The sequence below is a fragment of the Panthera leo genome, chromosome A1, assembly GCF_018350215.1.
Source record: "Panthera leo isolate Ple1 chromosome A1, P.leo_Ple1_pat1.1, whole genome shotgun sequence".
Taxonomy (NCBI): Eukaryota; Metazoa; Chordata; class Mammalia; order Carnivora; family Felidae; genus Panthera; species Panthera leo.
In genome coordinates, this window is record NC_056679.1 from 195503515 (window position 1) to 195531122 (window position 27608).

The 27608-nt window shown below is 52.4% G+C and overlaps 1 protein-coding gene across 6 annotated transcripts in view; it reads left to right on the forward strand.

The window, feature by feature from the left end:
* The window catches only part of TNIP1 (TNFAIP3 interacting protein 1), a 52766-nt gene that overhangs the window by 19924 nt on the left and 5234 nt on the right, over positions 1-27608 (forward strand). For 3 of the 6 annotated variants that reach the window (XM_042948854.1, XM_042948847.1, XM_042948864.1), the window contains exons 2-13: positions 1836-2007; positions 3161-3295; positions 4569-4654; positions 6088-6171; positions 8594-8785; positions 12565-12659; positions 14287-14407; positions 18576-18665; positions 20904-20969; positions 21134-21265; positions 23791-23919; positions 26720-26851. In XM_042948854.1, coding sequence (XP_042804788.1) covers positions 1872-2007; positions 3161-3295; positions 4569-4654; positions 6088-6171; positions 8594-8785; positions 12565-12659; positions 14287-14407; positions 18576-18665; positions 20904-20969; positions 21134-21265; positions 23791-23919; positions 26720-26851 — 1398 coding nt within the window. In that variant the 5' untranslated portion in view covers positions 1836-1871. The remainder of the gene's footprint in view (positions 1-1835; positions 2008-3160; positions 3296-4568; positions 4655-6087; positions 6172-8593; positions 8786-12564; positions 12660-14286; positions 14408-18575; positions 18666-20903; positions 20970-21133; positions 21266-23790; positions 23920-26719; positions 26852-27608) is intronic. The other 3 variants (XM_042948882.1, XM_042948893.1, XM_042948872.1) reach the window with 2 other exon arrangements.

The following is a 27608-nucleotide window of genomic DNA, read 5'->3' on the forward strand; positions in this document are numbered from 1 at the left end:
TACTTCTTGTGCTGCAAGGCGGGGGAAACAGCCCAGAGGGTACCTGACAGCTCGGCAGGTGTTACCCCACAGACTGGAACTCGCTGTCTGGCCCTTGGGGCTGAGTCTTAAATGGGAGTTTGTATGCCAGTGTAGCAGGGGGTTAATTTAACTCGCTTTCCTAGGCAAGGCTGGGTTTGCATCTTGGCTCTCATGTGCTGGCCACGTAATCCTGGCTTCGGTACTTAACCTCACAGAGCCTCCCTTATGCAATGAGGATAATTTAGCTGGTATCTTAGGGTTGGTGCACAGCTTACCTGAGATAATGTACCCGAAGCGGTGAATGCAGTGCCTGGCGAGTAGATGATTAATGAATGGGGCTGTCATTATTAGCACTTGCTCACCCTTTTCTTTCAGTGAGCCCTGTGTGGGTGCTCAAAGGGCCTTTGAGGATTCCTGCCCTGGGGGTGATGATCTTGGGAAGGAGGTTTTGGGGCCCCAAGTCCTTCTGAGGTCTCCAGTGGAGCCTGCCCTTCGGAACTCTTTCTGGGTGGCAAGCCCTTTGCAGGGCTGGAAGCTGGATCCCCTTCTCAGCCTCGGGGCCTTTGCCCTTAACTATTCTCTCTGCCTAGAATATTCTTCCCTCAGGTAACCTGCCTGGCTAGTTCCCTCACCTCCTTCGGGTCTTTGCTCAAATGCCTCCTTCTCTGTGAGGCCTTTCCTGACAACTCCACTTAAAAGTAAGTTCCCTGCCTCATATTTCCCTGCTTAATTGTTGTCCATAGATGTTTTAATCACCCCTAATACCATGTTTATCCACCTATCATCGAGCTGTCTGTCTGTCTTGACCACTAGAATGTGAGCTTCCTGAGGGATTTGTTTGTCTGTTTTATTTGCTGATAATTTCCCAGTGCCCAGACTGGTACCCAACACAGAGTAGATGCTCAATTAATAATTGCTGAATGAATGAATGAATGAATGAATGACTGGAAGGAAGAAAGAAGTTTCTCTGCTAAGTTCCAGAACTAGGCTTCTCCAATCACTTTGCAGGGCAGTTTCCAATGAATAAAGCAGATGAACTTACTTGAACAGATTGATGCAAAACCCTTGCTGCACAAGTAGAGAGTCGTTTGGTGGAAAATTTATCTGTTCACTAGAACTGCAAGGGACAGACCATACATGATATGAGACTGAAGGAAAAGGGTGACAGTGTCAATTGAGTGTATTAAATATTAGTCAGGGTTTCTCCTTCTTCTTTCTTTTAGAAAAGGTAACGTACATATGAGTGAAACTTTGGATTGGATTGACTTGCTTATCCCTGAGGGCCCATTTGTTTTACCGTAAAGATCACTGATTTAGTGGAAGACTCTCATTTCCCCTCAGAGAGGGGAGGGGACTACCCACAATCCCACAGTGAGTTAATGGCTAGACCGTTTGTTCAGTCATTAAGTGTTCACTGGACATTCACTTTATAGCTCTACCGAGCTGGGCGCTGGGGCTGCCATAATGCAAGGTCCCTGTCCTTCTGGACCCTACCAACAGGACGTGAGCTCAGGCTTTTTGACTCCCAAGTCCCTTGCTCTTTCTTGTACTCAATGGTGGATTACTGTTCCAAATGAACCAGCTGCACAGTGAGGCTGCCCAAAGAAACTGATGCCACTCTTGGGTGTCTCTTAATAGAGACACAGCGTCCAGATCAAAGGAGGTGACTGTCTTGCTCTGCTGTGCTGTGACCAGACCAGCTTCAAGTGCTGTGTTCTTTTCTGGGTTATGGGACTGCCTTCTGGGGGCATTGATTGACTAGGATGCCTCAGTGGCCTGGCCTGCCCCCTGATATACTGCTGTTGTCCTTACAGCCAAGTGGGCACCACGGCAGGGGTGGAGCCACCCTCATGGAAGGGAGAGGACCATACCGGATCTACGACCCTGGGGGCGGCGTGCCTCCAGGAGAGGCTTCCGCAGCTTTTGAGCGCCTAGTGGAGGAGAATTCCCGACTGAAGGAAAAAATGCAAGGGATAAAGATGTTAGGTAAAACAGACCCTGCGCTCTCCCTGCAAGCCTCCTCCCTGCAGCCTGCAATGCCAGCTGGCATATGCCCCCACCCAAGTCATCCCTCTGTCCCTCCTGGCCCAGCATTGGCTCCTGTCCCACAGCTGTGTCTTTGTGCACTTCTGTAGCATGATGGCAGCATTCCCAGCCCTGATTCCCCAGCACCCCAGCACCCCAGCTCCTTCTGATGACAGGACTCAGAATACCTGAGGGACCTAGAAGGAGGCATGGAGGTGGGGGAGGAGCTAGAAGGCCCAGTTTGGGGACATGGAAACAGAATGGCCTCGTCTTCCAGAAGCACCAGATATAGGAGAGCTGGCATCACTGGGGCAACGAGGGCATGGCCCCCAAGTGTTGGAGCAGGGAGCTGAGCTTGGCTTGAAGCAAAGCGGGAATAGGTCCCTTGATTTCTCCTTTCCTGGCTTTTGCCCAAGCTGTCCCCATTGCCTGGAGCAAGTCCGCTTACCTCCACGTGACTGAACCAGTCATGCGAAGGATTCATTGATACCCTGTCCAGAGGAGTCTCTTTCCTCTACGCCCCTAAAACTCTTTGCTTTGCTGCCATCTTCTCTGGCCTGAGGCTTTGGGGGTGAGCTCATGTGCCTGATTTTCTAAATGCTGAATCCTTGCTTGGCAAATCTCTGCTTGGAATGGCAGCTTAGGGAAGGGGGAGTGGAGTTTCCCATTCTCCACTTGTAGGAGAAGGAAAACCGAGGCCGAGAGGGGTGGTGGTATTATCAAGGGCCTCCTCCCTTCAGGCAGCCCCTGACCAGGGTGGTTGTAGGCTGTGGGTAGCCGCAGGTACCATGACGGGCAGTCTGAGAGCCCCTGGCCAGGAATGGCCGGAGTGGGGCAGGAGGACAGACGGTGCCAGGAGGTCAAGAGTTTGTTCTAGATTCCCCTCTACTCTGTTCTCCCTGATTGTGAGGCCCCTTCTTTACCCGGCCCATTTATGCCTAGGGGCTGGAATGAGGTGTGTCACATTCAGCCCACAAGGCAACAGTGGGAATGCAGCCCAGGACCCGCAGCATCAGAAGCCACGCAAAAGCAGGCTTAGGGGCATGGGGACGGGAGAACCGGTGCACTGAGCTGAGTAACTCCTTTGCTCCTCCTATGCCCATCATCTCCCCAGGGGAGCTTTTGGAAGAGTCCCAGATGGAAGCATCTAGGCTGCGGCAGAAGGCCGAGGAGCTGGTCAAGGACAGCGAGCTGCTGCCACCGCCATCTCCCTCTTTGGCCTCCTTTGACCACTTGGCTGAGCTCACAGGTACCGGGGGGCCGGGGTTGTTTTCGGGCGTTCAACAGACTCCGAAGCCTTTAGACCCTTAACAGTGTCTCCCTCCTCATTCAGAAACCCACATCTCCTCCATTTATCCTTGGGCCCCAGACCATCCTCCTAGTCATGTTTTGTCTACAGCATCCCTGAGAAGGTCAGACTTGGAAGGGACTTGAAAATAATTCTGTGTAAAAATGGCTGGTGACTCAGCACTCCTGAGGCCCTGGCAGACATTAGCGATGGATCACAACAACACACTGCACCTGAGATGTGGCCTCAGGATCTCTATCAGCGTATTTAGTCAGCAGATCTTTAACGAGCAGCTCCCGCGTGCCAGGCCTAGCGTTCCAGACAGCTACTTCGGGTCACTCAGACTTGGCACATGAACCAACAGCTCTCTGGTCTGGCCCCACTTTTTCCATTTACCACTGGGGCCCACGGAAGAATCTGGATTTCCTGTTAGCTTGCTGCAGTGTACCTCAAACGTAAGGCACACACACTGCCTGTTAAAGGAACACGTCACCTGTGAGGGAGGGTTGCGGTCCTGTGTGTGGTCACCACGCATCCCTCAGCATGTCTCTGAGTACGGGGCAAGGTCCGGGGCAAGGGAAGAAAAGGCCCCCACACATGGGGCTCAAGTGCCTTGTGCTGCCGCCTACCTACAGTCTTGGCCTAGGCCAGTATGCGAGCCTTCCATCGGCTGTGGTTACATTTGCTGAATGGACAAATGGAGGAGAGTGATGATCCCAGAGTCCACTGTGCTGCCGTCAGAGGGCATTTCCAGCCTCTTGTCTGTTCAGCAGCGATTTCTGAGTCCCAGCTTGGTGCCAGGCCCACGCCCTGAGTGAGAGGTGCAGCTGCTGATTGCGTGACTGTGGGCCATCTGGTGACCTTTCCAGGCCTCAGTTTCCTTCCTTCAAATTGGAGATACAGAGCTGTCATGAGAATTGGCTGAGATGACAAATATAAAAGTACTTTGTTAATTGTAAAGTGTCTCCCTTGGTATCATTGAGGCAGGTCCCGGGTAGCGAGGAGCAGTGGCCACCTTGGGATTTTCCCAGCAAGTCCAAAGAAGATAGTCTCTCTGCCCAGGTTCTGTCCCCATCATTCCAGTCATTTTCCCAGGCTGCCTGGCCCTGGCAGGACCACCTCTCATTTTCCCAGACTTGGGTAGAACTCTCCTGGCTGGGGCTGTCCGCGAGGGCATGGTATCTGGGCTTTCCCCTTTTTCCTGCTGCTTATCCATGTGTTCTCAATTCTCCAGGAAAGGAGGCAGATGTCCCAGCAGCCCCTGCTGACCCTGCACACCCCAGCAACAAGGCAGAGCCGGTCCAAAAACCTCCATCCAGTGTAAGTTACATTTGGAGTCATGGCTGAAAGTTGCCTGGACCTCAGGTGCTCATTGGCAGATACAAGAACTTGACGAGAGAGGATTAAAGTCAAGGAACTTGGGTTCTGACTTGCTAGGAGACATTGGGCAAGTTGATCTCTGTCTCTCTGGGGGCTTGATTTCCCCATTTTCAAACGAAGGCCATGGTGAAAACTTATCAGGAAGACTCTCGTATGCACAGGGCATTCCTCTCATTTACTGAGTTGTATAATGCCAAGCGTGTGTCGGCCGGGTACAGTGCTGGGAAAACAGACAGATGTGACATGGAACTCAGATTCTCACAGGGGCCTCAGAAGGTGTCTTCTCCATATTTGCCTTGAGAAGTTTTTCTTGGTATCCTAGGCCTGGAAGGGAGCCACATGGTCATATTGTTCAGTGTCTTCATCCCACGGATGGGGTCGAGAGAGAGAAGAGTGTTTCTGAGGAAATGGAGGTGAAAGGGAGACTTTCTAGAGCAGAGCTGAGATCCAGAGCAGGGTTCTTAGAGACCACGAGGCTCAGCTGAAGCTGAGTAGAGATCCTTCTACGTATCTGCCTGTTCCTGAGATGAGGCAAGTCTGGAACAGGCTTTGGAGACCAGGTTTGGTAGCAATCCCAGAGTCAGTTCCTGGTTGAGAGGAACTATCAGCCTATCCACTGGTTGCACAACCGGTACATTCTACTCAGCATGGCCGAGAGGTGTGAGAAGTCCCGAAGTCCTTGGCCACCCAAGGATTCAGGCAAATCCTGTAAAAGTGTCTCCAAATTTGTTGATGCATCCTTAGGACTTACTGCAGATCAGACCACTCCTCTGGGATCTCTGGGACTGGGTTGGCAAGGCTGGCACAGGACTGCCTTGGTGGTGGCCATGCTAAATGCTATCTGTGTTCTCTGGGCGACCAACTAGAGACACCTGGGCCTGGGAGATCGCTCTGATGCCACAGGAAGAGTGTTGGACTTGCAGTCCTTGGGTTCAGTCCCTGCTTTTGCATTAACTAACCGTATGCTCTCCCGTTTCCTCATCTGTCCAAAGGGGATATAACCCTCTGAGCCCTCTGTGGGTTGCTTTGAGAAATAATGGAGTCTGTGAGAACATTTTAAAAGTGCACGGCCTTCGAAAGAGACTGCGTTTGTAAAGTGCTAGCCGTTCAAGGTCACTAGTCCAACATCCCTGTTTTACAGATGAGGAAACTCGCCTCAGGGGAAAGTGACCTCAGATCACACAGTGGGGTGTGGGCAGACCTGTTGAGAATCATTCTCTGTGGTCTCACATGAAGTCACGTGGTTCCGCCCTGTGAGCTCAGCCTCTGCATGGAGGGGCTGCCCAGCTGAATTGCTGCTCTCAGTCTCGAGGCCCCAGCGGAGGGGTGAGGTGTCTTTCTCTCGGGCAGTCCCTAACTCCCTTTCTGCACAGGGCACCTCGTCTGAATTTGAAGTGGTCCCCGCCGAGGAGCAGAATTCTCCACCGGCGAGTGGTGGCCAAGCCAGAAACACAATGGTGAGTGGATGGCAGGTCCCCAGCACGTCCCATGTCTCTCTGTTTCAGTCACCCAGCCCTGGCTGAGAGGCACAGGATCCACTGAGATCCCTTGGGCACCCTGGAGTTACCTGGGGATACACGAGGGGCCAGGGCAAGGGGTGCTTCTCGCTCACATATGCAAATTCCTGGCTGGTGACTTCCCCGACTTGGGCCATACAGACACCGACCATTGAGAAAGCCTGGGCATGTTGCCAGCCCTGCTGGTCTCTGCCTTGTCGGGGGGTGCCTCTACACACTATGACTCAGCTTTGGGGCCTGTGGGCTCCTAGCCTGGCTGGAGTAGAAGGGGTCGGAGAAGCCCAGAGCAGCTTAAGGCAGGTGATTTACCCTTTTGTGCAGGCCCTCTGTTCCTCCCAGGCTTCCCCTCAGGGCATACATGTACACACACACACACACACACATACACACTCCTCTAACTCTGGGGTGTCTACCCAGCATACTCTTTCTATACCTTACCCTGCCTGCTGCTTTTATTCCACCTATGTCCTCCTCTGCTCTCTCTTAAAATGGCAGACTTCTTGGAGAACCATGGCAAAAGGTCTGGAATATTCTCCAAAAGTCTTAAAGCCCTGTCCTTTCCTCCTTCGCCCTCCCTCTCCACTTTGAGATTTGGTTTTGGTGGTGGTAATAAGACAGTAAGTGGCCTAACTCTTCACCTTGATGTCCTGTTTCCTCAACTCACCAAGGCCTAGGGGACAGATGTTGCTCTTTAGTTCATGTTGTGTCTGTCAGTCCCCAGTGCAAGGTCCCCATCAAGTGGTCATTCAGCTTACGCTAGCATGCCTTCAGTGACAAGTGGCTCCTCACCGTATCTGGCAGGTCTGAGTAGTAGAAAGGCTCCGTATATTGTCTCCTGGGAACTTTTGCCCCCTGTCTTGCCCTATGCCTGAAGGCTCTGAGATGCTGGCTCAGGAGGTGAGACCCCGCTGCTCAGAGAGTAGTTCAGTCTGTGACCTTGGACCAGTACTTTCATCTTGTTAATAAGTTCCTCCTTAGTCCCACCATGTGCCTATTCCGTGCCAAGCCAAGCCAAGCCAAGCCAGCCTGGGAGCTTACAGACTGGTTGGAGAAACCGGAGGGATGAAGCCATTCATGAGCCTTAAATAGAGCGGCATTCACCGCCTCAAATCCTTTGTGGGAAGAGGCAGTGGGGGGAATGAATGCAGAATTGAAGAAGCAACATTATCTCCTGTTAGAATAAGGTGCTAACAATATTACGTAGGCATTCACTGAGCACCACGCTGTGGCTGTAGGGCATTTCTAGCGCTGCGCAATGCAGAGACAAAGGAGTTCAGTGTGGCAGAGCACTGGATCGAGAGCCAGGAAGCCAAAGTTCAGTCCTGGCTCTGCCACTGACTTGCTGGGCAACTTTGGGCGAGTTCCTTCTCCCCATCCCATGATTTCCCAGCCTGAGCCCTGAGAGGTTCCCCTGTAGCTCTGATGTCCATGACTTCCATGAACGTTTAGGGGAGGCTGCTAGAGGAGCGGAAATGTGGACAGGGCCAGGAAGGATGAGCAGGGAGGACACTGTGGGACCGAAGCCTGGTACACGGAGGCTCAGGCAGGGGAAGGTGGGGACTCAGATACCTGGCAGGGGAGCTGGGCTCAATGCAGTGAGCTGTAAGGTGCCTATAAGGATCCTTGGGCACAGTATTGGTGTAACTGAGGCACTATCTGTGGTAAGAAAGTTCTAGACAGAGGAGAGGTGGCTTAAGAGAGAGAAAGAGACTGATTGGTTATTGAGATTCGACTGTCGTGCCCACAGTGTGCTTCATTTCTTACACACTCTACTAGATTGGGGTTCTTTGCGCTATCTAGAGCAATGGTTCTTAACCTGTTTTGACTCTTGGGTCCTCTAAGAAGTTGATGAATGCTTGGACCATTCCCCAGAAGACACACATAGACATAGAAGTGGGACAGTTTTGGTCCCTGCATGGCTTCCTGGTCAGGAGTCCCCAAGCTGAAGAAGCAGTGACATGGAGCGACACCACTTTCCTGGGCTTGTAGCTTTCATAAGTCAGTTCACCTTCATAAGAACCCTATGAGATAGAAGGGAAGGAGGGAGTGTGTGTGCACTTAGGAGGTGAGAATTCTGAGACCTGGTGGACAAGTGGTTTACCCACAGGTGCTCAGCGAGGCCCGGAGTGTGGGAGGAAGGTGACTGTGCTGCTGGTAAGCCCGCCTGTGGCCTGGGAGCCCCAGGTCCTGCCCCGTGAGTCAGCCCCAGACAGGGAACCTGTGTAACTAGAGAATTTCCCTGGGCTAGCTGGGATCAGAGGGGAAACTGAGTCACGAGGCACGGGGAAGCAGAGGGAGAATGGTCGGCGGTGCCTACTCAGCCCCCGGTGAAGAGTGGTCAGTGTCCCTTCCCTCCCGCCAGGAGTTGGGCCCCCTGCCCCACGAGGACACCAACCTGATGCTGCACCTGCAGCGCCTGGAGACCACCCTGAGCGTGTGTGCCGAGGAGCCGGACCACAGCCAGCTCTTCACCCACCTGGGTCGCATGGCCCTCGAGTTCAACCGGCTGGCGTCCAAGGTGCACAAGAACGAGCAGCGCACCTCCATCCTCCAGGTGAGGCCAGCAGGTGGGAGGGCTGCCGGGGATGGCAGGTGTGCCTCCCCCCTCCCCCCCTCCTCCAGCTCTTCTCAGGGATCCAGGGGTACCACAGGCATGTCTAAGGGCAATGTTGGGGACTGACTCTGGGCTTATTGTTCAGGGTAGTGAGCAAAGTGAGGAAGTTGTGGGAAGGCAGGAGGAAGAGGAAGGAAATTGGAAAATGTGGGTGGGCAATGCAAATTTCATGGTTGGGGATACCCTCGGGGCGTGGATGTGGGCAGGTCAGCAGCAGCCCTGCCTCTGGTCTTCACATGTGGGGTGGGGGGAAGGAACAGAGGCCAGCCTGTATATGTTATTGTCCCTGCCCCCTGTGGTGGTAACATCATTACCCCCACTTCACGGATGGGGGTGCAGCCCTGGAGAGGTGATTATTTTGCCTAAGGTCACCCAGTTAGTGGGCGATACGGTTGATTCAAACCTCAATCTGTTCTTTTCTAAATCCCATGCTCTTAACCATCATCCAAACCTGCCTCCCCACCAGGGAGTCTTTCTTTCCCAACTTTCCCTGTGCCTTGGGAGTGAAGTCAGCTTTCATTCCTAGGCCAGGCTAGGCCTTGGAATAGAATGGTCCTTGGTTCCAGTAGTGACTTCTTTTTTGCTGTATGACCGTGGACAGGTCACTTGCCCTCTCTGTGCCGCACTGTCCCTATCAGTACCATGGAGTGGGGAATGCCTTCCTCGTGGGATGGCTGTATTAATGAAGCACCCAGAGCAGCCTCAAACATAGCAAGTGGTCACTGTTGGAATTTCATGGTGATTGATCATCCGTACTAGGCAGGGGATCTTAGCCTCAGGGACCTTGGATAGGGAAGGATTCACAGATGGCAAAACTGGGGCTTGATGAGGATCAGAGCACCTGCCACCTTAGTGACAAGGCATAACTTGAAGTCTCCTTCCTAGACCATGCCAGCCACTGGTCAGTCACTGGTCTGTGATCTAATTCATGTCATCAGACATTCAAGATATTCCAGTTGATGGAAGTTGGGGGGGGGGGGGGGGGACGTCTACCGTGTGTGACCTTGGGAAGGGCTGGGTTGACAAGAGCAGGAGGGGCGTCCAGGCTGGAGACAGGTGTGAGGAGAGATGTGAGGGGCAGAGAACTCCAGGGAGAGGGCAGGACTCCCATCCCACCTTGAGGGAGGGACATGTTGAAGGGAGTGACATGCTGTGAGGGTCTGGGGGCGCCAGGCTGAGGGAGACACCCTTCTGATGGCAGGGGTTTCGGGGTGTCAAAGCTGAGCTCCGGGGAGGTAAACCTGGGGCTGTTCATGGAGTAAGATCACTCTGAGTGCCACCATTTTGGCTTCGAAATGGGGAATGATACCAGGCCTCGTCAAAGGGGGTCCTGCCAGCCTTTGGCGTTTTTTATATAGCGAGCTCCTGTATGTGTTTCCTTCTTAGCTCTTATCATAGGTTGTAATAATTTTATCTTATGACGTGGCTTATTTACTTTGTGTTTGATTTTTTTCCCTGTTAGCGTGTAAGTCTCACAAGGGGTGGGGGCAGGTACCTTGTCTGCCATATTCGTCAGGTATCCCGGTGTTCAGCACTTAACAGGTGCTACATGTGCATTTTTGAGTGAGTGAGTGAATCACAGGACCTCACAGGAAAGCTCTGTTGGCTCCCTTTGATGGCAGTGGACGACCTTTGTGACCGCCTCTCTCTATCAGCTGTTTTGTGCTCAGGGACTGGGAGGAAACTGCCCTCTGGACTGGAAGGGTAGACAGCACGTGAATCCTTGTCCTGGCCTTCCCTTAGTGACTAGGAGCAGGATGTTTTGTTTCTGGCCAGGGCATCCTGGGTATTTGCCTAGCCTGTGGGTGGAGCCACATTAATCCAATTCCTCCTCAATTATTCATTGATTTGTTTCTTGGTTCACTCGACAAACATTGTCAAAGCCAGGTATGGTGCAAGGCGTCTGCTAGACTTTGGAACCAGTCACCGCGGTTTTCCATTCTCTCGGCCTCGGATCCCTCATGTCCTACCAGCTTCCGTTTCCAGGCTGTCTCCTCCATGCAGCCTTCCCAGGTCTCCCCTGTGTTAGTCAGAAAGGGCTAGGTTTTGCCGTGGAAACAAAACAGCTCTGAAATCTCCTCGGCTGACATACAGTTTCCCTCCGATTCCATGTGGCAGGGGCTAGTTTCTGCTGCTCGGTTTACTCAGGGGCCCAGGCTGACAGAGACCCCACCATCTCGTGCGCTCTGGTGTATAAGGCAGCCACAGCCACAGGAGAGACCAAAGAATTGGGCCTGAGCCAGCCCAGAAGTGGACACGGGGCGCTGCCACTCACTTTCATTGGCCACAAGTAATCACATGGTCACAGACAGCCCGGGACAAGGACATGGAAGGGAGCAGGCGGAATGCAGTGAATACCATCGGCCCCCCCCCAGCACCCTCCGCACAGCGGGGAGACACCAGTTGAGGGTCTGCCACGTGGAGCACAGTCCCAGCGGCGATTCTCAGCAGCTGTGCAACCTCATGCAAATTATTTCACCTGCGATGACTCACTTTTAAAACAGAGCCAGGTGACTTACGCAGCTTTGGGGAAGCGGCGAGGCCCCAAGGAGGCAGCGAGTGCAGGAGCACCTAGCCATGGACGTGGCACGTACTAGGTGCTCACTGAGTATTTGCTGAAAGTGGGTAACTTTGTACCGACGTGAGGTATCACGTCACCGGTCGGCACTTCCCTGCCCTCCCCGTCTGCGGGGCCCTGAGTCCAACTGCCCATCTTCCATGCCCCACCCCACCCTTGCACTGCTTCGAACAGGAGGCCTCAGATATCAGCACATGACTGGCAGGTCACAGGGCACTTGCACCCTGGAGGTCTTGTTTGTCCTCAGAGCAGCCCTGTAAAGGAGGCAGAGAAGGAACAGTTGTCCCCATCCGGAGAGGAGGGAACTGTGTCTCAGCAGTGAAGCAAGCCCGAGCCACACCTGAGAAATTGCTGAGGTCTTGGCTGAGTGCCCTGTTTTCCAACTTACCATTGGACAGCACTGGCAGCCTCTTACATTCTCCAGATTGACTGAGCTCATGGGCCTCCTAGGACTCAGCCCTTCCCCTGTTCATTCGTTCATTTGGCCATTCAGTCATTCAGTCGTGCATTCCTTTAGCAGAGTTTAGTGTTGACCGTGCTAAGTGCTGAGCTGGGCTGAGGTCCTGGGTGGGGGGGGGGGGGGGGGTCCCAGCCCTCCGGGAGCCCGCAGACTCGCGGGCAGAGTCGGGGGTGGACGTTAAGGAAACAATGACACGAGTGGTTCTTTGGCCGTAATTGTCACAAGCACCAAGGGTGACCAAGGATAATAATGGAGGTGACCTAACTCACCCGAGATTGGGAGTCGGGGAGGACTTCTCTGAGGAAGTGATGTTCAGACTAAGACCTAAAGCAGGAGTAGAAGGGAGCCGGGGAGAAGGCTGTGGGGCAGGAGTGTTCTCCGCTGTAGGAACAGCAGTGTGGGAGGAGGAGGGATGGAGCTCTCTGCCCAGGAAGACCAGAAGGCCCTGTGGCCGCTTCTTGGTCAGGCATCCCCATGGCTGGCTCCGGAGGGAGAGGATGCATAGAGGAGCCTGCATGGGCCTAGCGCCTGGGTTCTCAGCTGTCCTGAGACAGATTGGGTGAGGCCATGCAAAGGGGGTAGCGTGTTGGGACCTGGCATGGCTCTGTCCTCCATCATCAAGTTGCATTTAGGGTCCAACCCTTCCCTCACCTTGCCCCCATCTATCTCTCTGCCTTGCAGACTCTGTGTGAGCAGCTTCGGAAGGAGAATGAGGCCCTGAAGGCCAAGCTGGACAAGGGCCTGGAGCAGCGGGATCAGGCTGCCGAGAGGCTGCGGTAAGTCCAGACTCCTCAGGAGTGAGGACTCAGGTGGGCAGGAAGAGAGGGATAGTACATGGCACCGATTTCCGGGCTGAAGGCTGAGGGCTCTGAGGCTTCGGATGTCAGGTGTCTTGGTCCTTTTCCTTGGGTACCTTGGTGTTTCCTTTCTGGCCCTTTTAGTACCTTTATAAAATGCCTTGAGAGCTTCAGAAGAGGGTCTGTACAAATCGCACTCCTTCCTTGGGAACTTGCCCCCTTAGCTTGTTGTTAGCAACCACCAGTCTGCTGTGGGGAGAGGACTCAGGACTTTGCTGCCCTCTTCTGGCCACCGTCATGTCCTGCTGTTTTCCTGCCAACAGTCAGGGGTCCCTCATTTGCCTCCTGGTCTCAGACTTCACTGTGCCTCAGGATCACTGAGGGTCAGGGAAGGCATTACAGCTTCACTCTCCCACCCCTCCCTCCTCAGCTGAGATTCTGATTCAGTGGATGTGAAGCCGACCTAGGCATTTTCCCAAGGGCTTCTGTGATTACGGTGTAGGTAGACCCAGGACTACAGTTGAGAAACACTGCTCTTGATTGTCCGAGTGTGAAGGGCCCTTTGAGGTTATGCAGGTCAGACCCCTCATGGTGCAGAGGGAGACTGAGGCCCAGAGAGACTCATATGTAACCACTGAGCCGTTGTGTCATTTTGAGGCAGCATATATTTATTTACTTCTGGACGGCCAAACAGTTGGGAGTTTTAGAGCCGTAATGACTCCATCCATGGATCCGAAACCCCAGGTCGGAGGAATGAGTCGTGACTAGAAAGCAAGAGTGCAAGTCCGTGCTGTGTGACCTTGGGAAAGCCACTTTACTTCTCTCTCTCTCTCTTTTTTTTTTTTCTTCTGTTATTACGTGGAAACTTAGCCGGCAAATAGAACGTAAAGAAATATTTTTCCTACTTCAGTCATACCTGAATCCATATCACCACGTTTATTATGTCCTATATCACCTACCTTATTGATTTAAGAATTTGCTTCAATTTGAATAATGTTTTCGCTTAAAATGATGATAAAGAAAAGTTGCATTGGAGTTCATGGAAAACACCATTACCTTTAATAAATAGAAGACAACCCTAACAAATACACCGAACACGGAAGGGTGTTGGGTGTTAGTGAGTCCTGGCAGAGTGCCGCCACCCACTGAAAGCTCTGAGCCTGAAGCCTGCCCTTGTCCTGTGAACAAGGGAGACTGGCAAGTCCTGGAGGAGTGCTCAAGACCTGTCAGCACCAGCTGAGATTGTTCCCATGCTCTACACAACAAGTTTGAAGATGATTGGAAAGGGTGTAACTTCCTCACTAGAGTGCGGTCAGGGTTATTTGATGCAGGTTTGGACACATCCTGGAGTTCTCCTGTTTGCAGACCTCCCACAGTTGGGAAACCCTGCTGTTGATTGATGATCGGAGACTCCCAGAGAAGCCCACATTGCCAGCAAAGTGGCTTAAGGATGCCTTCTTTTGTTCTATCCAAGGGCAGGTTTCAGGGTCCTCCCTTCTTCCCCAGAACTCAGCTGTAGTAGTAGGTGATGAGTAGTAGGTCTGAGAACCCCAGGCTTCTTAACACAGGGCCGGCAACGTGACCTCTCTGTTTGCCTCCGACCCAGGGAGGAAAACATGGAGCTCAAGAGGTTGTTGATGAGCTGCGGCAAAGAGGATACCTGTGGGCAGCCGGGCTTCCCAAAGATGGAAGGCGCAGGCAAGAAGGGGGTGGCCGGACAGCAGCAGGTACGTGGTCACAGACTCCTTCCACAGCATCTGGGATTGCCACTGTCTAGCCTCCGTTGCCCCCTGCAGTGAGCTCACCACTTCCTGCCATAGCCCGTTCTACTGTTACAGGGTTCCCGTTAGATGGCTTTTCCTTAGCTGGGCCTGACAGTCCACCTGTCCCGGAGTTTCCACTTCTTAGCCCTCCTTCTGCCTTTAGCCACACGGAACATCCCATTCCCTGGGACACACACTTGGGCTGCTGGCCATGACTGTGGCCTCGTGGCCCCCACCGGCCTTCTCACCAGGCTGCGTAGTTTCATTTCCTTCCGCCATGGCTCACAGAAGGTGGTACTGAGTCCCTCGCTCAGTTTGGGCACATTCCCTAAACACGTTCCAGTTTGTGAAGGTCTCTTGTGGGTGGGTCTCAAAAGTCAGTGTAACATCTCAGATATTCCTGGCAGAATTAGGGTGTTGGGTTGAGAAGGCCCATCAGGGGACTCTGTTAAGCTCCTGGGATCGCTTCCTAGAGCCTCTGACCTGGACAGAAGTGGGGTTACCTGACATTGCCATGGCCCGGCGCCCCTTCCCGCCGCGGCTCTCAGCTGTGCCTCACGCCCAGTTCCCGAGCAGAAGCTGAGTCTCCTCCCTTGCCCAGTGTGTACCTTTCCCCTTGGTGTGGCGCTGAGTCCCAACTTTTTACTGACACGTTTCCCCTTCTTACTAGGGTTTAATGGCTGCGCGGCAGGATTTGACATCTTTAACAAACCCACACCTATGTAAAGGCAGTAATTATCCTAATAACTTAATTCCTCACTACTATGTGGCAATGTAGCATTTACCTGGGGCTTGCAAATCCATCATCCTGTTTGGATCTCCACTCTACACGTATGCTAGGCAGGGCCGGGACTATTACTCCATGACACAGCGGTGGTAGGAGGTGTGGAGAGGTCATGTGACTTCCTGTCATCAAGATCCCTGCATCACCTGCCATCAGGCAGACAGAGGGGTGCCTCGGGGTGCCTCAGGGAAATGCGCTGATAAATGGCCTTCTGAATTCCAGCCTAGGGAGCCCCTCCCTTCCTCCATTTAGCCCTCAGGGCAGAGCCTGCTTGGCCGTCCCCTTGCGGAAGTGACTTGTGGAGCCCCCTGATCCCCCGTGGGTTCCCTGAGCCACCACGGGTGTGGGATTCCCTGGAGAGGCCTCTTTGCTTTCCCAAGCCCTTTAATGTCGGCTCATCTAACTTGACTCCCCAGAGGCCCAGCCCTTCTTACCACCCTGCTGGGGACGAAGGCCCCATGGGAGGCATGTGTTATGGGTCGCGGTGGAGCATGTGCCCTGGAGCTGGCTCCACCTCATGCCAGCACGGCCACCGTGACTGAGTGACATAAACCAACCGTCTGGCCTCAGTTTCTTCTTCTGTAAAATGGAGGCTGTGACACCCACCTCGGAGGACGGCGGGAGGGTTCAGGGTGATACCTGTAAAGTAGGTGTGGCGCTGGGCACATGGTAAACAGTGACACTAGCTGTTGCTTTTAATGGTAGCTTTGGTGCCAGCAGCCATGTGGGCTGATTCTTTTCTTCTTCTTCTCCTTCTTCTTCTTCTTCTTCTTCTTCTTCTTCTTCTTCTTCTTCTTTAAAGTTTATTTATTTATTTTGAGAGAGGGGCAGAGAGAGAGAGGGAGAGAGAGAATCCCAAACAGGCTCCACACCAACAGCTCCAAGCCTGAGAACTCACCAACCATGAGATCATGACCTGAGCCGAAACTGAGTCGGGACGCCTAACGGACTGAGCCACCCAGGTGCCCCCGACTCTTCTCTTCTTTGTGGAGGTTGATTGTGTGCCCCCCAGGAGACCCTGTCCCCTCTTCCTCCTTGTCCTGTGAGGACACAGCAGGCTTCTAGGGGCAGGCCCATCTTTTGCCTTTCTTAAAGGTGACGGTCCTTGGAGGGCTCCCCCAGCCCACTGCCCTTCCTCCCGGGTTCTGTGGTGTGCTGGCAGGCGCTCGCCTGCAGGGGGCACCTGAGCCTCACTAGTCCTGCAGTCAGGGACCGGCCCCGCCCCCACGAGCCACGGGAAGGCAGGGGATAGAGAGAATGTGGGCAGCGACCCCAGGACAAATGCTGACAAGCCCATGGGTGTCAGAGATTGGGGCCTGCAGAGCCCATCTGGCTTGATCTCCCTTGTACCAAGGCCCAGAGAGGGGGTGGGTCTTGGCCTCATGCAGGGCCTTGGAGGTAGACCCAGTACTCCACTGCTGGACTCCTAAGCTCATTCTCTTTCACCTCCACATTTCCTGTTTAAACAAAATTTTTTTTAACTTCTAGAGAACTTTAGATTTACAAAAAACCAATTGCAAAAGTAGTCCGGACGATCCCCCGTATCTCCTTATCAAGTTACATAACCACGGTTCAATGACCAAAACTCAAAAACAAACAACACTATTAACTAAACTACAGACTTTGTTCAGATTTCACCAGTTTCTCGCTCATATCGTCTTTCTTACTTTCTGTGCTGGCGCTGGGAGTCCAGGATCCCACGCCGCACTTGGGTGTCACAGTCCTTAGTTTCTTCCAGTCTGTGACAGTTCCCAGCTGCACCTTGTGTTCCGCACTTCTGACTTGTGCTGGCCAGTTATTTTGTAACATGTGCCTCAGTATGGGTTTAACTGATGTTTTCTCGTGATCGGATTGAGATGTGGATTTGCGCAAGCTTCCCCGGGAGTGACACCATGCCCTTCGTGGTGCATCATGTCAAGGATACGTGATGTCAGTGTATCTTACTACTGTCAACACTGATTGCTTGGCTGAGGGGGCGTGTGTTGGTTTTTCCATAATAAAGGGGCTAATTTTCCCTTTGTAGTTAATAAATCCTTTTTTTAAATAATTTTTTTAAGTTTCTATTTATTTTGAGAGAGAGAGAGCACGAGCCAGGGTGGGGCAGAGAGAGAGAGAGAGAGAGAGAGAGAGAGAGAGAGAGAGAGAGAAAATCCCAAGCAGGCTCTGCAGAATAGCACAGAGCCTGACATGGGGCTGGAACCCATGAAACTGTGAGATCATGACCTGAGCCAAAATCAAAAGATGGAGACTTAACCGACTGAGCCACCCAGGTGCCCCAACAAAGACTTATTTTTGAGGAGAAACTTTAAGTCTGTGCAAATGTCCTGTTTCTTTTTACACTTCTCACTAATTTTCGTATCCATTGGTGGATCTCACCTGCCGCGATCATTATGACGATAGTGTTCTCACAGAGATCTTGAATTTCTCTCATTCCCTCTATACTCAGTAATTGGAATTCTTCTGTAAGGAAGAGTTGCCCCTTCTCCCCCACTTATCTATTTATTCAGCTGTTCCTTTCTACCAGTATGGACTCAGGGCATTTATTTTATTCTTTGGGCTATGATCCAGTTCTGTCGCGATGTATATTTTTGTTCAAATCGCTCCAGCTTTGGCCACAGGAAGCTCTTTCGAGTTGTCTCTTTTGCCCGTTAGACACACCCTTCTTCATGTAATTATTATCGAGCACTTTCTTACTTTCTGGCACAAGATACTCCAAGCTCTCCTTATATTTTCCCTGCCCTGGGAATGAACCACTTCTCTAAGGAACCCTATTTCTTTTTATTAGAGAATGGCATTTAGAAACCAAGATCTGGGCCCTGGGTGTGCTCGTTGCCACTGGAGTGTCATGTCATGGCTTTAGGCTTTCTCAGAGGACAGAGCTAGGAAACACACGCACAGGTACTGATCACACATACACATACGTCTTTATTTCTGTATCTTTCTAAAAAAGGTCTTTAAGTAAACATTTTGTAAAATGTTTAAAAAAATCTATAACTCTTGCCTTCCAGGTCAGAAGACGTTTGGTTGGTGTGTGTTGGGGAAGAAGAGGGGAGGGAAGGCGGCAGTGTCTTAGAGATAGAGTCTGAGCAGGGGAAGAAGTGGCCATGGCAGGGGAGCAGAGGGCAGGAGGGCAGGGGAGGAGGGGAGGAGGAATAATGATCTCAGCAGACTTTCCCAAGCAGGCGTAGTCATGGCTGGGATATGTAGCGGTGTCCTGGCCAGTGAGGGGATTAGAAATGTGGGAGACCCACGGCTGGGTCCCTGGGTAGAGGCCTTTAAGGAGCGCTGAGTGAGTGACAGAATTGTTCTCTGAGGCTTTGCTGAAGGCCCCTCCGTGTTTCTCCCCAGGCTTGTGTGACAGCAGGTAAGATCCCAGAGGTCGGAGCCTTGGGTGCAGCTGAGAAGAAGGTGAAAATGCTGGAGCAGCAGCGCACAGAGGTAGGTGGCTAGAGGGGGTGGGGGTGGCCAAGGGAGACCCTCCTTCCCTCCCCGGACTGTACTGTCGGAGCAAAGGCCCTCCCTGGCCCCCTGTCTGGTCTCAGATCACCATGGTGAGTTGCCGTGGTGACCACTGAACCATTGGCCACGGGAGAGACCTGCTGCCTTGTCCTGGGCTCTTGTTTCTTGATCAGTTCCCCTGCCCACGGGGGTCACTCTGCAGACGTGGCATTTGGGGCATGGCCTAAAATTGTTGGCAGGAGGGAGAGTGTAGCAGGCTTCCCTGGTAAGCCCCGGATGGTGAAAGGAGTTGTGATAAGGTAGGGAAGTTGCAGCATCAGGAAGGGGGAGCATGGGGTTCCTCTGTCACCATTGTAGCTGGTTCAGGGAGGGACTGTCACAGAAGGAGAGGATGTGACGCTTTATAGCACTGCTTCGAACCGGCTGGAAGTCTCCAAAATTGAGGCTATGCCCTTGTGTCCCATGCATGTTCCTCCTCCATCCCCGACCCCAGGCCAGTATTTCCAGGCTGGAGGCGGAGCCAAATTCCTGTCTGTTCTCTTAGCCTCTCCACTCCACACAGCCCGGGTTCTTCTCCAGATTCCTGGGCCTTGCTGCCCTCCCTGGGCCTCCAGCACATTTGAAAGTCAGGCCTCCATTAGTCTTTTGCTTATGTGCCTAGCAATTTTAGTTTTCTTCTTCTGTCGCTGTAAGGTATTTGTTCTGATTGCAAAAGTAATGTGACACTCATTCGAAAAATACTGAGAACCCCACCACCTAGAGATGCCCCCAGTGGGCAACAGTCCTAAGTTCTATTCTGTACTTATCAATTTATAATCTGTTTTTAAAAATAAACGGGAAAGTGGGGCGCCTGGGTGGCTCAGTCGGTTAAGCGTCCAACTTCGGCTCAGGTCATGATCTTGCGGTCTGTGAGTTCGAGCCCCGCGTCGGGCTCTGTGCTGACAGCTCAGAGCCTGGAGCCTGCTTCACATTCTGTGTCCCCCTCTCTCTCTGCCCCTCCCCTGCTTGCACTCTGTCTCTGTCTCTCTCTCTCAAAAATAAATAAACATGAGAAATTTTTTAAAAAGCAGAAAAATTAGGGACGCCTGGGTGGCTCAGTCGGTCAAGCCTCCGACTTCAGCTCAGGTTACGATCTCACTGTTTGTGAGTTCGAGCCCCGCACCGGGCTCTGTGCTGACAGCTCAGAGCCTGGAGCCTGACTCAGATTCTGTGTCTCCCTCCCTCTCTGCCCCTCCCCAGCTCACGCTCTGTCTCTCTCTGTCTCTCAATAATAAATAAACGTTAAAAAAAATTTTTTTTAAGCAGAAAAATTATATCCTATATACTGCATCGCAGATTGCTGTTTTTCTCTTCTCCTTTAAAATTAACTATATCTTTGAGGGTATTTATTTTTGTGTAAAACATACATTTCTTCGATTCTGAGTACTCTTTATCATATGTTACTGTGTCTGAAATTGGGATACCTTTTCCCATTGTTTTTTGTATTTAATGATGTAGGATTGTTTTTCTTCCCTGAGGAGTTGTTCTGTCGTGTGTGGCAAATAATTTAGGGTCGTCTTAGAAACGAGGCAGTGTATTAGGGGCCTGATTTTCTTACCAGCTGCACAGCACCTTGTTTTTAGTTTGTGCTAGAATTTTCTTTTCTTTTTTTTTAATATATGAATTTATTGTCAAATTGGTTTCCATATAACACCCAGTGCTCATCCCAAAAGATGCCCTCTTCAATGCCCATCACCCACCCTCCCCTCCCTCCCACCCCCTACCTGTGCTAGACTTTTCTTAACCCACCTCCTCTGCGTAGGTGGTCCTCTAGAGTTTGCTCTGAGACAGACATTGCTGAGGCAGCCAGCCTTGTGCTTACGCACTTGCACACTTGTGCAAGGGCATCTTTAGGTTTCATTTTCAGAGAGAGATGCCAGGTTAAGGAAAACGAGAACGTGAAGCTTGAGTACGTAGTCCCAGGTTGCACATGTGTTCCGTAATTGTACCCCCAAATTATATAATGCTCCTTTGCTATTAGTCTTGCTTTCCTGGCAAGGATAAAACATGGCAGTTGATAAAAGTTCCTCCTTAGGGAACACTGAATTTCCAAGAAGAGAGGGTTTGAGGCAGCGTCCGTGGCCACCATCCTCCCTCACACACTGCTGGTCTGCATGGAGTTGTCCCTCTTTGTACCTTCGCTGCCTATCTCTTGCTAACCGCAGTCTCTCCCCACAGCTGCTCGAAGTGAACAAGCAGTGGGACCAGCATTTCCGGTCCATGAAGCAGCAGTACGAGCAGAAGGTACTGGGGGGTTATGGGAACCCAGGGCTGTGAACCCCAGGTTCCTGGCTGTGCTGTCGGAGCATCCCCAGTCTTCTGCCTGCTGCCTCCTTCTCAGGAGCTTTGAACCTTGAAGGTTCACCCCTTCCCTCACGCACTATCCCCCCTCTCGCCTTTGAACCCAGATCACCGAGCTGCGCCAGAAGCTGGCGGACCTACAGAAGCAGGTGACTGACCTGGAGGCTGAGCGGGAGCAGAAGCAGCGTGACTTTGACCGGAAGCTCCTCCTGGCCAAGTCCAAGATTGAAATGGAGGAGGCAAGTCGGCTGCCGGTCCCTGCAGCTCCAGCTTGGGAGGCCGCTCTCCCGCCTCATTAGCCGAGAATTCTGTGAAGTGAACGGGCGGGGCGGAGGGCTGGAGTTGGGAGACCTGGGGGCTCCGTCTCTGCCTCTAGTGCTCAGGGCTATGTGGCCACAGGCAGAAGCACTTTCCTCCCCTGTGCCCCCGTTTCCCATCTGAAAAGTGAGGAGATCGGATTAGCTGTTGCTTTCCGTATTTTCTTGCTTTCATGCAGAAGAGCTTTTTTTTTTAAAGTTTATTTATTTTGAGAGAATGTGGGGGAGGGGCAGAGAGCGAGGGAGAGGGAGAGAGAGAATCCCAAGCAGGGTCTGCACCGCCAGCAAAGAGCCCAATACGGGGCTCGAACCCACGAACCATGAGGTCATGACCCGAGCCAAAGTCTGCCGCTTAGCGGACCGAGCCACCCAGGCGCCCGCGCGCAGAAGAGCTTTTTGTTCACTTAAAATCTCACGGACCAGGGAACCGTACTGGGAAGCGCAATACAAGAGACACAGAGGCTGCTCTGGAACACTTGACGGGGCTGGGCCGCTGCTGACTGTTTAGAGTAGTGATGGCTGTTTGGGGGTGGGGCAGCTAAAACATTAGGCAGGGGCTTCCTTTCTTCACGCATCGAGCGACTACTCAACAGTGTGCACCTGGCATTATACTGGGCACAGAGGCTTAGCGGCGAACAGCCCAGTCCTGCCCTTGGTGGGAAAGAAACACTAAACAGCTCATCACAGAAGCAAATAAGTAGAAGTGTGTTAAAGTACCACAGGAGGGCGGAAAGGGAGACCAGGAGAAATAGTATCTGGCCTGTCAGTGTGCGACTGACAGCAGCCAAGGCACTCCAGGATCCCGGGACAGCTTAAAGAGGAAAGGCCATTTGACCCCCAGACTCTCAGAAGATAGTATCTGTATCACGGTGTCTTCCCGTTCGTGGGGACTGGGCACACGCTGCTTTGCCTGGCCTAAAAATGGACGTTTTCAACACGAATTGCATTTCAGAGTTCCCTCCGTCAGCATGTGACACCCAGGGGCTTTATCTGAGGGGTCATCCTGCCTCAGTGACCACCCCTTGCCTTGAAGGTCTGTGTTAGGAAGGATGCTGCCCATCTTTTCTCCAAGTGCAGTCACGTCGGTGACTGGCAGCCAGACCCCTGGCTCTTTGGTCCCTTCCCCTAGCTCCCATCAGGAGGCAAAATAAGTCCCTGGCATGGGACAGTCTCCCATTAGCAGGGGGGGGGTGGGGTGTCCTAAGACAAAGCATGGCCCTGTGATAAGGACACGTGGTGATAGAGGCCATGCTAATCCTGGAGCCTCTTACATAGGAATCCAGAACACCTCCCCCGAGGTCTGCCCAAGGCTGCCCTCCCCAATCTCTGGCTGACCTCCCCTATTTGAAACACTTCCTTTGACTTGCGAAGGCAGAGGGAGCACTGGAATTAGGAGACCTGGGTTCTGGCCCCAGCTCGCTGTGTGTGGCCTTCGGTGAGTCCCCTCCCTTCTCTGGACATTCGTTTCCCATCACGTGAAAGGGCTAAGATTTGGTGCTCTCTAAAGGCCAATCCAGCTGTGGCCCTCTGCAGTGAAGGAGCCCTGCCTGTTCCATAGTGGGTGTGGGGGCAGGGCTTCCACCTTGAAGCCTTCCCTGGTTTCTTCTCAGCTGTGATGCTCTTTCTTTTAACCTCACAGTGCTTTGTTTCTCTGTGGAGGAACACTCTGCCTTTTATGCTGCATTTATTTCTTTAAGGGTCCTGTCTCCTCTAGGCTTAGAGACCATAAGAACTAAAAGATCCTTTAGAGATTTCATGGTTTATCACTTTCTGTGTATCACAGAAGATCCCTGTGCGAATCTCGTGGACGCTATGGCTTTTCTCCCTAGAGAATTGCACAGACAAAATTCTGCAGCCCGTTTTGGGGCTCACAGACCTCCTGACGCCCATCTGTGACTCACGTTAAGAGCACCCCTCCCCGGTGTGCCTGGGTGGCTCAGTCAAGCCTCTGACTTCAGCTCAGGTCATTGTCTCACGGCTTGTGAGTTCAAGCCCCTCACCGGGCTCTCGGCTGTCAGTGCAGAGTCCACTTTGGATCCTCTGCCCAACCCCCACCTCTTCCCCTTCCCCGCTCACGTTTTCTTCCCCACTCTTTAAAATAAACAAACATTAAAAAAAAAAAAAAGAAAGAAAAGAACCCCCTACCCATGGCAGATAAGTGAGCATAGACCAGAGAGTACTGTGACTGTGGCCAAGGTCTCAGCCCATTGGTAGAGGAGCTGGTGTCAGAACCCACCCAAACTGCCTTTTCCTTGAGGACAGGACCTTATGGCATCACGGCTCTGATGCCAGGTGCCTTGCATGGTGCCTTCACACCATGAGCGTTGCAGGGGGCTGCTGGGGGAGTGGCAGAGAGGAGGCATGGCTGAGTGAGGGTGGGGCAGGAAGCGCAGCGGGTCAGGCCTCCCAGAGGGGTTCCCTGCTCACCAACCCTGTGTTCCCTGCAGACCGACAAGGAGCAGCTGACAGCAGAGGCCAAGGAGCTGCGCCAGAAGGTCAAGTACCTGCAGGATCAGCTGAGCCCACTCACCCGGCAGCGAGAGTACCAGGAAAAGGAGATCCAGCGGCTCAACAAGGTGGGCGCCTGGAGCAGGCAGGGCTTCCTGAGCCCAGCCGCAAACATCCCCTCCACTGCCGGTACCCCGACCCTCAAGTCAGGAGGGGTGACTTGTGGATCGGTGAGCCATTGCTGAGGGCCTCCATGCAGCCTCGCAGCTCCTGCTGTCTCTGCCTTTCCCTCCCCACGTGCCGAGGGGCCAGCCCTGAGATGTGCATGTGCCCGCTCCAACCTCAAGGCCTTTGGACGAGCCCTTTCCTCACAGGGCCCCATCCCACTCAATGCTCATCGTTCAGGCTCGGTTTTAACACCACTTCCTCTGCAAGGCCTCCCTGGAGTCTCATTCAGGTCCTCCTGTTGTATGCTCCTAAAGCACCAGAACCTTCTTTCATTCTCCTTCTTGCATCTTCTTGTGATTTCCTGTTTAATGATCTGTCTCCCAGTGGGGGGAGGTGCTCACCTTCACCAGTGTATGTGCCCCCAGCGCCTGGCACCGTGCCTGGCACCAAGTGCAAGGTCAGGACACAGCTGCTCAAAGGAGTAGCTGAGCACGGCCTGAGGGTTCCTGCCCTCGAGAATTGGGACCCAGAGAGATGGGGTGCCTGGGCAGAGGCTGGGTTTTAAAGCCGAGGCCTGCTGCCTCGTGGGCCAAGTTGAGTGGGCAGGGAACAGGCTGGGTCTGGGGGCTGATTCTGATCCCAGCTTAGCCACTTCAGCCTCTCAGTTTTGCCATCTGAACCCTGGCTGGACTCCTTCCAGCCCCACCCACCTTCCAGCACAGGTGCACTGACAAGAGGAAGCTTTGAAGGCCTCCTCTTCCGAGGAGACGAGTTCCCCGAAGGCCTGGAGGAATTGTCTCTGGTTCATCTTTTCCTCCTTGCCTGGCTGTCCTCCTTTCCCTCCTGCCACCTGACCTTGTTCACACAGGCTCGGCATGAGTTTGGCATTTGCTGGGCCCTAGCCCTGTTAGGGTAAACCTTTCTATTTGGTTTTGGAATTTGATAAGCATTGATTATGTCAAGTCTGGGGAACCTTGGGACCTGTTCTCAGTGGAAAGAATGACCTGTCCTGAGCTGGGGGATTTGGGGGTCTACATTCGGACACAGTGTTGTACAGAGTGGCAGACAGAGATGACTCAGGCAGGATCACTGCTTTCCAAGTTTCCCTGGCATCGCTGGGGACAGAGACCTAGGTGTGGGTGACTGATGCAAGGCAAGTGACGTGCTTTGCTTGTGACCTCAGACAAGTCTCTCCCTGTCCCTGGACCTCAGTCTTCTCATCTAAAATATAGGCAGATGGAGGGGCGCCTGGGTGGCTCAGTCCATTAAGTGCCCAACTTCAGCTCAGGTCATGATCTCACGACCTGTGAGTTCGAGCCCCACATCAGGCTCTGTGCTGACAGCTCAGAGCCTGGAGCCTGCTTCCGATTCTGTGTCTCCCTCTCTCTCTGCCCCTCCCCTGCTCATTCTCTCTCCCCCCCTCCCTCTCCCTCCCTTTCTCTTCCTCTCTCTTTCAAAAATAAACATTGAAAAATTAAATAAATAAATAAAATATAGGCAGATGGAGTAAGTAGGAGGATAAAGTAGAGCCATAACTTCCCCTTGCAGCATCCTGGGCTTCCTCTGGCTCAGCGGTTTCCTCGGGTTTCTGGGAGAGACAAGGAGACTGCGTGGGGGCCCAAGTCCAAGTTGGAGAAGGTCTTCTTTATCTCCCCACTGTCTAGGGAGGCACTGTGGGCACTGCTAATGCATGGCGAGCGGAAGCCCTGATGTCCCAGGGGCTAAAGTGCAGGTGGTGAGGAGGGTGGTCGGTGTTGAGCAGGGGTCCAGAGTTCTCAAGTAACATGTTAACCAAGCTGAAGGAGAAAATCAGTTAATAGAGACCTTTTTTTTTATTTATTTTTTTTATTTAAAAAAAAAATTTTTTTTTTTAATGTTTATTTATTTTTGAGACAGAGAGAGACAGAGCATGAACGGGGGAGGGTCAGAGAGAGGGAGACACAGAATCTGAAACAGGCTCCAGGCTCTGAGCTGTCAGCACAGAGCCCGATGCGGGGCTCGAACTCACGGACTGCGAGATCATGACCTGAGCCTAAGTCGGCCGCTTAACCGACTGAGCCACCCAGGCGCCCCAATAGAGACCCTTTTAAGAAGGTGGGAGCACACTGTTTACAAAAAGGAAAGTATTTTGTGAGCGTGGCAGAATAAGGGTGCTTTTTTTTTTTAATTTTCAAAATCTTCTTTGGTGATGTTTCAGCCCATTTTCAGGCTTAGAAAGGCAAAATATTAAATAAGTCAAAATTAAAATCCAGTCTAACCACAGAAGAGTTGGGGACAGAAAGTTTGGTGTGGTAGCCAGGGATTTGGGAAGCTAAAAAATCTGAGGGCAGGGCAGTTGTTGAGGACACGGAAGCTTCCCCGAAGAACTGAATATTCTGTCTAGGTCTGGGTGCTAGGAATTGAGCTGCACCTGCCCAGGGAAGGACAGAGTCTCCCTTCTACATGAGGACCCCCGTTTAGCATGCTTAAAAGCTGTGTGACTTTGGACAGATCCCTTCATGTTTCTGAACCTCAGTTTTCACATCTGTCCAATGGGAGTGATGATCATAGTCTTTTTTTCATAGGACTGTGGAGAGGATCCAGTGAAATGATGTGTGTATCGTGTAAATGAATAGGGTAGCATTTACTAAATGGTACTGGAGGTGGTCATTATTATTGTCACTCTTATCAGGAAGGGGGTTACTAAGGTGACCTCTCCGACGGGGCCTGACTGCCAGGGCTCCTGCTGATGGGTCCATCTCCTCTCTTCCCAATCCCCAGGCCCTGGAGGAAGCACTGAGCATCCAGGCCTCCCCTTCCTCTCCACCAGCTGCGTTTGGGGGCCCAGAAGGAGCTGGTGGCCTCCTAAGGAAACAGGAGCTGGTCACGCAGAACGAATTGCTGAAACAGCAGGTGAGCCCAAGACGTGGAGGTCAGGTAGGAGGTGCTGAGTGGGGGGCTGGAGCATTCCTGAGGACCCAGGAGGGGCTTGAAATCCTGTGGAAGCTGTAATTAGTAGTCCACATTCTGGCTGTTGGCCAGGACCCCTGTCTGGTTCTTGGTTTATCCTTTCCAGCACTGTATCCCTAAGTCATTCCTCTGCCGCGTTTTTGATTTAACCATCTCTGTACCCCAGCTGTGCTATTATTTACCTAGTATTTTAAAAATAAATTTTAAATATGTTACTTTCAGTAAACGTATTTGGAAAGGAACTTTGTAACAATACTGCAAATGGAAAATACTTTATTATTTGCCACCGGTCAAAGTAGCTGTAAGCAATAAATGCAGTAAAAGCCAAGCAGTGTTATTAAACTCCAGCTGGATACCCTTGCCTGATGAAGACTCTGAACTTGAGTCCTCTTCGAGGGAAGGGAACGGAAATTAGTAAGTACTAGGAAGGTGTTGAAGACATGCTAGCATAAACACAGACTTTCTCCCTGCGGGGCACAGAAGGACTGAAAGGAAATTGGAAAGGCTGGAGCTCTCCCACGTGTTTCTATTGGATGCCATGATTTGGAGGTTTCTAAACCATCTCTAACCTGGACATCGTCTCACTGGTCTGCAGTGGGATGTGAAACTGCAGACGCAGAGGCAGGGAGCCACCCCAGCCCCTTCTGTGCCAGGGCACCCCCGAAGCCTTGGGAGAGCCCTGCGGGTCCTCTGCTCTCGG